General features: G+C 38.6%; 1 protein-coding gene across 2 annotated transcripts in view; it reads right to left on the bottom strand.

Annotated features, from left to right (window-relative positions):
* Positions 1–311: 311 nt before the first annotated feature.
* The window catches only part of ccny (cyclin Y), a 95,645-nt gene continuing 81,640 nt past the window's right edge, over positions 312–14,316 (bottom strand). For both annotated transcript variants that reach the window (XM_036582447.1, XM_036582455.1), the window contains 3 exons: positions 8,858–9,024; positions 5,398–5,560; positions 312–2,477 (listed from right to left, as the gene is read on the bottom strand). In XM_036582447.1, coding sequence (XP_036438340.1) covers positions 2,361–2,477; positions 5,398–5,560; positions 8,858–9,024 — 447 coding nt within the window. In that variant the 3' untranslated portion in view covers positions 312–2,360. The remainder of the gene's footprint in view (positions 2,478–5,397; positions 5,561–8,857; positions 9,025–14,316) is intronic.

The following is a 14,316-nucleotide window of genomic DNA, read 5'->3' as shown; positions in this document are numbered from 1 at the left end:
AGTAACTTCTCCTCCCTATATAAGTCCAGTTTCTAATGGTACGCTTCTACAGACGACAAGCAAATCACTGTAGGCCAACACAGTAACCTGTAATATATTGGACCAACTGGCCTATCCAGGCTCCGCCCACGAGCATGTTCTTTCGTAGCAACTCTTGGGAGGTTGGACAAGTTTTACAGAATGCTGGTAGTTTAACTGAATGAGAGCTTGTAGTATAAAAATTGTCAGAAATATATATATTTATCAGCTTCTAATGATATTATTTTACACAAGTGTGAAAGTTCACATTGTTAGGATATTTTAGGTGTAGGTTTTGTACAATCGAATGTTAACATCAGTGGCCCAAAGAGTGTTTGGAAATTTATGCCAAACCAAGGGTCATTTATTTTAAACAGATCGTTCCGAAACCTTACAAAAGATGGCTGCTGTGTTCTAGACTGTTTGAGCAGTTTCTCTGTAGATTTCTGCAGGTTTGCATCCAAAAGGCCTTTGTACACTTCTGATGTTCATCAGTGAACGCAAGAACAATGATATCATTGCTGGAAAACAGCCACAATGACTCTCAGTGCAGTCAGATTTGAATTCTTCTCCAGACTTTCTTCACAAAAAGTCTTCCATCAGTTTAATTTCACACTCAAAGAGATTCTCTCACTTTTAAACATTTTAAGAAGTCAAAAAAACTTCATTAAAGTTTACCAAGTGTCCAAAAACTTTTTGTGGCCACTGAATTCTGTTGCTGTTTCCAACCTGCTTTGTTTTGTTTAGCTACAGTGACATAAATCAGCTTAACAATTCAGGTCATTTTTAAACCAGAAACTCGTTTTGTAGTGACTCCACACATACAATGCAGCGATCGGACGTGAATAAGTATGTACTCTGATGCTTGTCCAGCAGAGCAACAGTTGGTATGAAAGAACACATTTGTGGGGAGACCAATTTACCATAAGCTTCACTAATCAACAGAAATTAATTTATACTTTTTTCCGTCTTAGACTACTCATTGTTTAAGTCACACATTTGGACAGTAGTTGCTCACAAAGACATTAATTAAATAGGATTTCAAGCTTTGAAATGCTTTTGAACATAAGCTTCCATCGTCCTGTTACACTTACGCACTGGACACAAAGCTGTCCATGTATTATTCAGTGTGAGGGGCCAAATTTGGAACAAGGCCTAAAGAATGTTTCTCTGGCCTAATTTATCTAAAGGAGAGAAGCCGACATAAAATATTATGTTAAAAGTAAGTGTAAATCACTGCTGTGCGATTTATCCAACTCTTTTTTTTTTTTCTTCCCCTCCAACAGCTATACAGCACAATGACCATCCAGAATGGAATGTCTTTTTGGCTTTGAAGAGAATAACTCACTCCATATCATCAATTTCTCAATTGCTCTAGAGCAAACTGAGAACCTAAGTTTCTACCTCACTACAGAACACTCGCTCTGTTGGCTTGGGCTTTCCTGCACTTCTTGCTAGTCTGTGGCTTTTTATCCCGCTAAACAGGACAAGAAGCCCCCTCACAAGTGTCACAGCAGTAATGACGTCCCTGTGGGTTCCTTACTTTAATTATAATAACTAAAAAAAAAAAATACACATTGCAACTTCTCCATTTTCTTCGTTCCTTAAAGCACATAACACCAGTAAACAGCACATATGCAGCATGTTTACAGCGTGAAAACGCAAAGTGGATCCTCTCTAACCCGTCTGATACACATGAAACTCGTCTAATTCAGTTACCAACTGCTGATTAAACTCATAAACGAACCATATTTTCTATGAGATAGATGCCATGCAAAGGGCAACTAGCACCCAATAAACCAAGATTTGAAACAGAAAACAGCCCGGGTAGCTCTAGTGGTAAAGCCTTTCAACGGACTGTACAGGCAAACAGCTGGGGATCGTGAGAGACTGTATTTTTGGGCCGTTATGATTCCTGTCAGGTCAGATGCTTCTTTGTGCTTCAGAGAGGACGGTAAGGAAATGAACAGACTTCAAAATAAAAGAAAGGAATGTGTAAATCATACAAAATAAGTTCTGAACGCTTCCTAATTCAGAATGCCAATCACGTAAGACACACTGAGAGGTGCTGGAATGTTCTTCCTCATGTGAGACGTTGCTTAAGGAGTCCATCTGCAGCTCGAATAAACCCCCCCCTCCCTCTTAGCCACAGGTTCAACAGTTCTCCTGCCCTGGTGTCTCGTATTTACAGCAGCTGTCAGAACAACAAAGACACGTGTGGAAAGTGAAAAGCTTCCTGGGTTGGGTGGAGCACTGAGCAGATGCTGCGTCCTCCCAGGAAGAAGAGGCTTTAGTGGACAGTCTCTCTCTGTCGCTCTGCAGTTTTTCAGCCTCCTCTGCTGTTAGGAAATGATGGCAGGAGACCACCGCACCACTGTCAGATTGTCCGCACTCACAGACCGCTTCTTAGCTGCTTTTCTCAAGTCTTTGTACTTGTCGTCACAGAGCCTGGAGATAGCCTGCGCATGATAAAGTGAGAAAGACAGAGACAGAGTGAGAGAAAGAAAACATTTTGCAGGGCCAAGAGGTACAATGAAATGTGACTGAAGCACTATTTGGGTGCAACTGTGGTATTTTACAGATTCTCACGGACAGCCTGAACGGAAAAGTCTGAAATGTTCATGTCAGAGTTACACAACAGGCACCGCACTTAACAACAATAACAACAAGGTGCACAGCTGTGTCTGTTGGCAGGTTTCATTATATTGCTCTGAGATGGACTGGAACAGGGTTACCCAGACCACACACAGACATTTTGTGGGGGGGGGCTCAAAGGAAAAAAGGCAACCTGAATTGTGAATAAAATTTAATATAATGCAGAAAATTCAGAGTTAGGACAGTGTTAGATACAGATGTTCTTGTCAGACTAGAAAATTGGGTAACACTGTATTTGGAGTAGTCCTTTGTAAATGATTAACAGATTAACAGTAACACATCAACAACGTATCAGTGAAGTGTCAGTAGTGGATCATCTGAATACACTGAAGTAAATATCTTGTAGATGTTCTGTTGATACATTACTTACATTAAGTAGATGTATAGTTAATATGTTACTTCCATTATGCAAAACCCAACCTTACCCAAAACCTAACCCTCACCCTGGCCCTAATCCTAACCCTAACCTTAACCTCAACTCAAAACCTAATCCTAACCCTCATATGTTTTTGACATGTTACTGAGAGTCTGTTGAGTGTTGGTTTCATCTAAAAGGACCACTCAAAATAAAGCGTCACCGGAAATTGAACCAGCAATCTCCCATTTCTGTAGCATTAGCGTCGTCCACTACTCTGACATACTTGGTTAACTATCTGAGGTGTCAGTATTTGAATACTGAGATCACAATGCAGGTATTTACTACATTTAATCACTGGAAGACCAAGGAAATATATAGATCAACGATTCACCTAAATGTCAATATTATGTTTTAACAAAACTGAAAAACATCATAGTTTTGCTTGTGTTTGCTAGTATGTTGTTTTATACTTTGCTCATCTAAAACACAAGTGCGTTAATAAAAGCTTGTTGTCATTGTTGTTAAGGAAGTGACTGAGAAGGCAGAGATAGCACAGCTTTTATCACTAAATAGGCTAGGCTGGTGTTGGGTATGGAAACGGTTGAGACATATTTCTCTGACAAACAAACATGTTGCCACATCTTCCACTGAAATGAAAAAAGAGAGAAAAAAAAACCTGTAGGAGAAAAAGAGTGTCCTTTGGCGTCTAGTGTCAAAAACATGTTTTTAAATGCTATTTTTTGCGTAACACCAGTGCTGCATCCATTTTTCCTTTTTTTTTATGCAGTTAGCTGAATATCTGTTCCTGAACTCACATCCCTACTCTGATAGCTACAGAACTCCATACTGCCTCACATAACTCCTCAAACAATCTGAGAGGAGAAAGGCAGAGTCTGAAGCCTCCTCTGGGGTCTATTTGTTCATGTGCCTGAGGACTACTATTACTATAAGTGAGGAAGCACTCCACTGTTATTACTGCCAGACTGTAAAAACTACAGTCATTGCAGATTGAAACTGGATTTAAATCACAGTTCTTTGGTAACTGCTTAAATTATAGAACCTCCCTAGGTTAAACTAATTCAGCTAAATAGGGCTTTAAAAACACACCTTATTGCGAAATAATGCCAAAACTGTTGGGCAGAGAAGTTTGAAGTGGGCAGAAGGCGTCTTTTCGTGATATGAAATCTACAAAACTTGGGTTTGAAGAAAGAACACAAAGTAAAAGTTGCTTGGTTAATTTTGGGGTGGTTGATTGTGGGCAGGAGGATCACGACAGTGCACTGCTGCTGAACCAGAGTTAGGTCTAGCCCAATTACAGCATGAGACATGAAGAGAGTCAGGATCAGATCAGAGGGCAACCACTGACTGTGTCCCCCAGCCACCCATCCACCCACTAGCAGCCCTGACCACACGCACACACCCACAAACAAACACACAATCAGCATCATTAGCAGCCCGTTCTGCCAGAACAGCCGCTGGATCAAGGCTGAATTGTGTGAGAAGAAACACAGGAGAATGCTGGATGTGTAATTGCCTCGTGTCTCTCCCACTATAGCGCTGTCATAGTTTTCACCCACTTCATAGCCCTCCATAACTGACATCCTCCATCATATAGAACATGTTTCTTAGGTTAACAGTAGTTTAAAAGAAAGGAAATGCTTGCGGCATGCCGCAGGCAGAACGGAGGGATGTTCTCTGCTGAAAATCTCTCTCCTGTAACAGTGTAAATAGCAGGGCTGGGAAAAAAACCAGTGAACGGTGCTGACAGGGTCAGCATAACCAAGTTAGAGGAGGAGACAGCCCAGTGGTTGATATATGAAAAACTTATAATGCTCAAGAAAGTGGTTGCATTACTCGAAGTCCTGCCATAAAGAGAATCAGTCACCTTGTTGGAAAAGGCTTTTGCCAGTTCAAATTAATTTTTAATGTGTTAGTTTAGCTATCAGTATGGGGTTTATAGGTCATTAAGACCAAGACGAAGGAAACAAATTGCTTCCACCAACTACAAGTGCGACCAAAAATCAAGAACAGTCTTATCAAGGAAAAGGTGCAACACTTACTCAATAACCAACAAATACTCTTTATTTAGTTCAAATTTATTTTAACAGAGGTCAAAACGTCATGTTTTTAACTATGTAAGGACTACATCATGTTTTTAACTACGTATACAGTTTCTGTATAGAGTGAATGCTGCACCTTTTTCTCTCTCCTCGTTAAAGTAAATAGGAATCTGGTCTATATCTATGACTGGAAATAACCGCTAGAAATAACTGCATGTTGTCAAGATGGCCAGAATTTCCTATAAGGACTCTAACATACCCCTGCAGCAGAAACCTGAGCAAATGTACAGATGTTTGTGCACTTACTTCTAGTTTCTGGGCCTTCTCTCTGCTCAGAGGCTCCAGAGGGGTGCTGAGGTTGTTGGCTTCGGACAGCGAGCGCAGGTCAAAGTAGTACTTGGCATACACACTCGATGGCACATTGATGTTGAACTGCAACAGCTCCAGAAACTGCCTCTCCAACTCGTTCCTAAATCAGACAGAGAGCCAGACAGAGAGACAGACAGAGAGAAAGTCAGAGAGAGAGAGAGAGAGAGAGAGAGAGAGAGAGAGAGAGAGAGAGAGAGAGAGAGATAGAGAGAGACTTTTAATATTTTCTTCAGAACTGTGAAATAATTCGCACAGAATAATTATCCAGTGAAGAAAAAAGTTTTAAAAGAGAGAAAAGACTGATAGAAAAAAGCACAGGTAGACAGACGGACTTACAACTTTCTAAATATATAACAACAGTAAAAATAAAGACAAAAGAGGGCGATAGATAGATAGATAGATAGATAGATATAGATAGATAGATATATTTAAAGAGAAATATATTAAAAATTGTTTTATTACTCAAAAAAAATTAGGGAAAATAAGCAATTATGAGTCTTAAAATCATATAAAGTAAAAACAGAGATCAAATAAAAAAGTAAACATCAAAAAAGACTGAAAACTTTAATTAAATGCTAACTTAAAGAGGTACATTTTAAAATGCCTCTTAAAAGTGTGCTTGACTGTCTAATAAAAGGCGGAACTGAGATCCACAGTTTAAAAGCATAATAACCAAAAGAGCCTCTCCATATTTTCTGTGTTTTACAGAAGGTGTTTGCAGAAGGCCAGAATCTGCAGATCTAAGATTACATGCTGGAACATAAACAGACAGACAGTGAGGTACGAATGAGGGCTGATACGAGCTCTCTTTTTTGTTTTTGTTAGGATCTGTGCTGCTTAATTTTGTATGAATTGTACAGGTAGATTGTTTTTTTCCAGAAAAAGAGCAATTACAGTAATTGTCTCTGTAACAAACTCATGAACAAGTTTCGCTCTGAGACAGAAAAGGCTGAACCTCAGCAACATTTCTCAAATGATAAAGACTGTATTTACATACAGGATTCCCACTGTTTCTGGACCTAACCTAACTAACATCAGCTACAGTAGATAGCCTAGTTAGCAATAAAGCTGTGAAACATCTTTCTTCTCAGTTATGTCCTAAACAATGCGCACTTGGCAACGTACTCAAATCCAAGCACTTATGGTTGGAGTCTAATGTACATACTTACTTACAAATATGAGCAAAACGGACACATTTTACAGTCCTGTTATAATATAAAAGTGAATTGTTGGTCTGTATGTTTTCTGTCTTCCTGAGCTAAAACTAAACCAGTACCAGAATAAGTACTTAAACAGAACACTCAAGATTCTGTGCACATGCCTAATAGACAGATGACAGACCTTTACTGTATTGTCATACACCATAACTATGCAATAACACATACAGAATTATTCAGCGGGCAAAAAAGTGTTGAGAAAAAGAAACACTGTCTTTAGCATTTGCATTTTGGAGAGTCATGCGCTAAAGTGAAATGTGCCTTAAACACATTTTTAGTGTTAGAATACACCAAGAATATCCCTTCACTGGGTGAGATGAACTGCGCTTTTGACAACATAAACGAAAAAATAAATAAATAAATAAATAAAACCTCTTCTCCAAGCCCACAAACTCTCTTCTAGAAGTGTCGCTGTAAAGGTGAGTTTTAATGTGCGCAGAATTTTTAACCTGTTTTTTGTAGCTCACTATGCTCATCCAGCTTCTGGATGTAACAAACTGTCCTTAGAATAATCTGAAGGAAATTACATATATATAAAAATAAAATTATAAAATGAAAACAAACAGCAGATGCAAGCCCTAGTACAAACCACAGCCATGGAAAACACCTGTTGTCCATATGAACTGAATTCGCACTGCCCACTCTCAAGACGTGTTTTTTTTTTTAATCACTAATGAAAATTCTTATGGTGAAACTGTGTTGGTTAAAACATGTCTTTGCTTTCCACCCACATCAACATTCAAATGCAGCAACAGACAGGCTAAATATAGCGAGCAGTGGAGGCTCTGACACACACACACACCAAACTTTTTTCCTAGTCCTCCTCTCTTCCTTCTCTGTCTCTGAGGAGAGTCTAATGCATTCGTTCAACTCTTTCCTCAGTTACTGGATCCGTGGCTGGAGCAGCACGCCGCCTGGCCTTTAAAATAACTGTGTACTCAGGAGGGGTCGGAGGTCAGTGGATGCATCACGCTCAGAGGCTCAGCTTTCACTCTGTTACATTTCCCACAAGGATTCCACGCTGCTCTTTTCCATACTCTACTATCAGGCAGTTTAAACGTAGTAATGCCTCTACTGTCAGACCTATTTACAGTCTGAATATTTGGAGGTGCCATAAATATCAATCACTTATGCTTTTAACTGTAAGTGCACTGATGAATACCGATTATTTATCATGGCATTCAAATGCCATGAGGACTTTAGTGAGCAAGACATGTTGGGAGGAAAGCATAAAATGTGTCTATATATAGTCAATTATTGCGTCTATATATGTGTGTGTCTATACACGTCGTCAATTATTCATGCTTTCAAATAAGGCTGGGCAATTTCATGATATATTAGAGTTACTGTTACAGACTACATCATGATCTGCTTTTCTGCGTATAAAATGAGAATCCTCAGGACTTCAAGAGCGATGAACAACTTGTATTTAACTTCAATTTTAGTTTCAATTAAGTATAAGATTTAGATTAATTATATAAACTACTACTACTACTACTACTATAATAATAATAATAAATAAATATTATTATTATTATTTATTAAAACAGCATTTTCCCAAGATCTCAAATCTCAAAGTGCTTCACAAAGAAATATAAGGAAAACATTGAAGAACTAAAATACCATGGTCTAACTGAAATAACAGCACAGTCACAAAAACACCTTCCATGCTTTATATATATATGTTTACATGTAACTGTGTATTATGTGCATAAAACCTGTAAAGGGAGAACAGCTCTAAAACTGAGCCCTGTGGGACACCATATCACATTCTTATATGTTTAGAAAATTCCCTATTTACACAAACAAATTACAATCGGTAAGTCAAGTAGGATCTCAACTAGGCACAAACTTGTCTAAGCTTATCATGTACAATCATGTTTGAATGCTTTGAAACCTGGACTCCACTGCAGCAGTACCAAACATGTCTTGGCAAACTGACTACATGTGGGGAAAACTGCATTTGATTTGAAGGGACTGGTTCTGGAAATATGGAGATCTACAGAGCAACCTCAGGAAAGATTCAGGTGGAATCATTGGATAAAGTCTTGAGATTGAGAGGAGCCTGACTAAACACACAGTAAATGAACACACACACACACACACACACACACACACACACACACACACACACACACACAAAACAAACCCACACAGACCACACACACAGGGTCACTCACATGTCCTCCACGGTGATATCTTTGAGGATCTGACAGTAGTCCACATTCCACACGGCCTGGTCATCCCACACTTTAGACGCCAGTAATATGGCTCCCAGTACGATTCTCTTCCAGTTAGCAGGACAGATATCAATCTCAGCGTAGGTTAACAACCTCTCCAAATACACCTGAGAGAGAAAAAGGAGGGAACAAGGTGGATATATCGTCAAACATTTTAAGTCAAATAGAGAAATTCATAGGATTAATATATTAGATTTCAACACTGAAGAATAAGCCCGCAGCTATTAGGAATGAACAGAGGTTAATATCTCTGACTACACAATGAATTTGATTATGGTTCTTTAGGACATTATTCAAAGCTTCTTGAAATCTGAAAAAAAAATGATTTAATTAGGCTGGTATGAGAGAAAACAAAAACAAAACAAGTTTGGAAAAAAAAAATTGGGAAAAAAAACAGGAGCATGTTTAATATACAGACTTGAAAAAAAATCAGTTGGACTGTCAGGGGATGTTCTTAAATGTTTTATTCTTATTTAACTGGTATAAAATATTGTACTACTGTTGATGACCATGTAGCACCATAGAACATTCTTTATGGTGTTCCACAGGGGTCTATTTATGGGCCCCTTCTGTTTCTACATATGTTGCCACTTGATCAATTTATTAAGAGATATTCCATTAACCTTCGATGGCTGCAGATGCCACCCAGCTAAACATATTTAAGAAGCCAGAAAGCACAACTGCCCTAAATGCTATGATTGACTGCACAACCAGCATTGTTAACTGGATGAACATAAATTTCCTTAAACTTTATGAAGATAAGAACTCTTCTTGTTGGGACTAATACTAACAAAGAGAAAATTATAGGAAACTTAAGAAATCTGGGCACACATGCTAAACTGGTAGTGAGAAATCTGGGTGTAGTTTTTGATTCACTCATTCTAATATGCGTATTCTGATGCTTCATGTGTTTCTTTACGGCATCCAAATTTAAAACCCAAATCCAAGCTAGATGACACTGGATGCCTAAAAAAGTGTGTTTGCATAACTGAATGCCTAAGGTCAGTGGGTATACAGGTCAACAGTGGGTATACACCTGACCCAAAACATTCCTGGTCCACAAATATCTCAGACAAATCAATCACTGACAGGCAGGTTCTGGGACTTAACACCAATCCAGATATGCTGTAAATCATAGGCAATCTACATTTCTGATGAACACTTTCTAATCTGAATCAGAAACTGGCGTGAATCTGACTGGAAATGCCACTGAAAAGCTTTCCTGCTCAAACAGGATATGACAAAAATTAAATTTGAGCTGCCTGTTTGAACAAAGTCTCTGACGCAACATCAGTCTGTAAGAAAGAGACAGAAAACAAGAACAGGGTTTAATCCTATGGCTATAATAACATATTGTATTGAACTGTACAGCAGCATATTGTATAGTATCACTGTACCATGACTAGCATGTTAGCTTGGGACTACCATAAGCTTATGAGCATTAAATGAATCGAGAAATCACTGTATCGTATCAAATTCAATTCTTAACTTTGTGAATCAGTACACCTCTATTTGATACTGATGTATTTCACACAATTTAACAAACACTGAAGCAGGAGGTGAGATTATTAGTGCAGGTACAAATAATTACAGACACAAATTGATCATGTCTCATACACACCCAACACAATTGTACAGACTGTATTTCTAATCTTGTTTATTCTCAATAGAGACAGCAGAAGGAGAAAAATAACCAGGCTGAAATTCTCAGTGCAGCCTCATAAATGTTCAACGAATATTAACAGCTACTGACAGCCTTAATATCACTGCTTACAGCTATAGCATACAACCCTGAGGGCCAATTTAGTCTGATGAGGAGAACATACAGAACCAACACTGACTCCTATCCTTCCAGAATGGCTGTATAAACTGTCTGAAGAGTCTGAAAACTACTCCAAACTGAAACTACACTTAAAAAAGATGGTTCTTTGAGTAAGGACATTGGCTCTATTTAGATCCTTGAAATAGAATATACTGGGAGCCAATACACACAGCTGGCCCAAATCATTCAAACAGGTCAACAGTACAACATGAGAATATTACAAGAGGGAGTGGTACTCTACGCATGCTAAATGAGCAGTGTTGTAAAAAATCAGATATGCACAGTTTTTCCCTTACCTTACATGTAGATGATCAGCAAAGACACGTTTGGTGTCAGAAGTTTGCTTCTTTAGTTTTGCTTTGGAGTTATGAGGCTAATGTAGCTAACAAGTAACGCAAGAGTGCTGTATTCTGTACAGTACTTCGGCACATTTCGGCACTTTTTAAGTGAGGCAGTGGTGTGAAGCTGCGCAGCTGAAAGGAGTCTGCTAAGGTAACTTAGCTGATGGTGTAAACTTACTGTGTTTCATGGTGATAATTCATTGTTTAATATTCGTTTAAGTGTTAATTATGATGTTTAAAATGTACTAAAATGCATTTTAACTGGCCGTGAAAGTTTTCTCCACCCCATTCACATTCGCATCCCTGGGTTTCCCCACCCGCCATTTTTGGGTCGCGTTGGGGGTCGGTCACTATTTGCATAGATTTGATGTCCAAACCCAGCTTAGATGGTCTTGCCAACCGATTTGATGGAAAAAAGGATACATGACAATGTCTCAGATGTATCGTTGACAAATGTCAAGAAAGTGGTTTTTATCACACAAACAGGAAAAGTTGCAAGTGGAATACTGAAGTATACGGAATACCATGCTCTTACGTTAAAGGAAGCTTAAGCACACTAATTAACATTGTGCAAATTGCATGCCTAAATCATCATCACACCTTAAACTGCACCAAATTGTTAAACAACTATACAGACTTGCTTACAGAGTTCAGATGAAAGGATGTCCCTATAGCTCCAGTATTAAACTTCAGTAGTAAAGAAGTAAAGTTTGAACATGCTTTGGCTGATAGACTACATTAGTTTGTGAAAACTGTGCACATTTTCGCCCAACTATTTCATTATAGACCATGGGCTTTGGAATGCATAAACACTGAGTGCACAAATAGAGGGACAGATATGAACAAAAGCAGCCTTGTGGAATGGAGCATGAACACAGTGCAGGATATTGCAGAGGGGAGTGAAAATGCATCTCTATATATGCTGAATATTAACTGAATATTAACTGAATATTAACATCAATGAAACAACATTGCAGGCTTCAGAACTGAGCCTGGAAAAGAATGACATTCTCCAAACACACCTTGTCAGGACATGGGGTCATTCGTGCATCCCATATGTATTATATAAGTACCTACCTATAAGTAATAATTTGCCCCCTATGTATTATATCTACACAGTACTGCACAAAAGTCAGACACCACTGTTCACTTATTGAATTTCCAGCCAAAAGAGCTCTTAAGTAATATAGTTATTAATTTATCAAGATAAATTTCTGAGGACATGAGATAATGCTTTTCTATGAGGAAGAGGAAAGTTAAAGGAAAATAAGTAGCTAAAGTAACAGTAGCTTTGGTAGACCACCAAAAACTGTCCCTATCTGATAAACAGCACTTAGAGCTTTCATCTTTGAGAGAACAGAGAAAATCAAGCTCCACTCTCAGTGCAGATCTGAAAAAATCCACAGGTGTTTCTGTTCATTCTTCCACTGTGAGAAGACAACTCAGTGCTACAAGTCTTAAAGGATGTGTAGCTGTTAAGAAGCTGTTACTGAAAAAAAAAAGACAAAAAAAAGAAGAACATCTGGAAGCCAACGTAAGAAGCATGAACAATGGACTGACCACCCCCGAGTCCAGACCTCAACATCACTGAATATGTTTAGGATATAGCTGTGAAAAATATCTCTGCAAATATCTCTTCTGAAAACTTAAAGTGAGTCTCCTGAAAACAATGGAGGCTGTCATAAAGGTAAAAGGTGGACATGATAAATACTGATCTTATATTCCATAATTTTCTGTTAAATATATGCTTTGTTTTTTTGAGTGGAAATTAAATCCAACTTTCCCATGGTATACTAATATATGTAATATATATATATGTAATAATTTAAATTCACAGACTAACCTTAAATTTAACACTAACCTTGACCTCAATAACCTATAAGAAATGTTTTTGTCCTTTCAGTTTTAAACAATGAAACATTGAGCTTTTTTACAAAAAAGAACTACAAGCAAAGACAAGGCCAGGCAAGTTTACTTGTATAGCACCTTTCATGTACTGTGGCAACCCAAACTGCTTTACACAAACACAGAAAAACCAAAGCTTTAGATATTAATACAGTATATGACATCCTGTGATCTAGCACCTCAGAAAGGCTTTTGCAAAGATGAAAATTAAAAGAAAGTAGAAAGCAATAAAATCATAAAAGAGAAAAATATTTTAAAGGTAGAGAGGCCTAAATATTTACAAAGAAATGCAACTGTGATTATATTCCGGTCGTTTCCAGCACCCTAAGTGAGGAGGAGTGCCACAAGTTACCACTTTCAACCACTGAATAGCAGCCGTAACTGAACAAAATCTTACTCTGAAGTATGAACCTCAATCCTCGGGATACCCATGCTAGCAAATTTTCAAAACCTCTAAAGAGTTGATAAAACTTAAGAAAACATTTACATATCATATGAATCAAATAAACAAATAAGCAAACAAAGAAACCAACAAATACCATTTCTCTGCTCCTAACATGGCAGGTTTCCCCTGTTTTTCCTACAAAGGTGGGGGTATTTCAGTCCTGAACGTGTACACACATGCACACACAGCCAGTAACAGTGCTAGCTGCAGTGCTCTTAGAGTCAATCCAATATCAGCCCCTGCTCCCTTCATTGTTATGCAGCCAGTGTCAAACGATTCTGCTCTAATTGCAATCAGTCCATTCTCTAACTCTCAGTAGAGTTGTGCAGGTGTGTGGGGGGAGAGGATTGGGGGGTCGCCTGTGGGCAGCCAGAATTAATGTGTATGTGTGTGTGGGTGGGTTTGTCTTAATGAATAAAGTCTGTTTAAGGGAACCCTCATGTGCACTGCTGGAGTGCAACTCTAGGGGGTGCTATTTTGCACACAGTTTCAACGCCCACCATCTATTGTGGGTAAGATAAACAGAAACCCTGAAGAGAGCCCATCCATGGAAAACTAATTCATAACCAGGGCAAATTGGACACAAAGATCAAACGACTAGGATGATTTTGCTTTGTTTCTCACTTGACTGAGCGGCACTAAGCATGTATTGATTTCTGTCAGGGCCAACGCTGAGAGCTATCAGGTTCTGACAAAACTCTTTTTCAGAACAGCTCTGAATTCACACAAAGCAACATTTTCCAAAACCGCTGTCGACAAAATAACTCTCTTTGTCGAACAGGTCGATATCGGCTCTGGCAGGTTAAAGAGGAGAAGACACATGGCTGTTTAGAGAGACTGTTATGAGGGTAAGCACTGCTCAATCATGACATACTGAGGAACAGCA

This window comes from Colossoma macropomum, unplaced genomic scaffold (assembly GCF_904425465.1).
Source record: "Colossoma macropomum unplaced genomic scaffold, Colossoma_macropomum, whole genome shotgun sequence".
Classification (NCBI taxonomy): Eukaryota; Metazoa; Chordata; class Actinopteri; order Characiformes; family Serrasalmidae; genus Colossoma; species Colossoma macropomum.
This window is presented reverse-complemented; position numbering and strand designations above follow the sequence as displayed.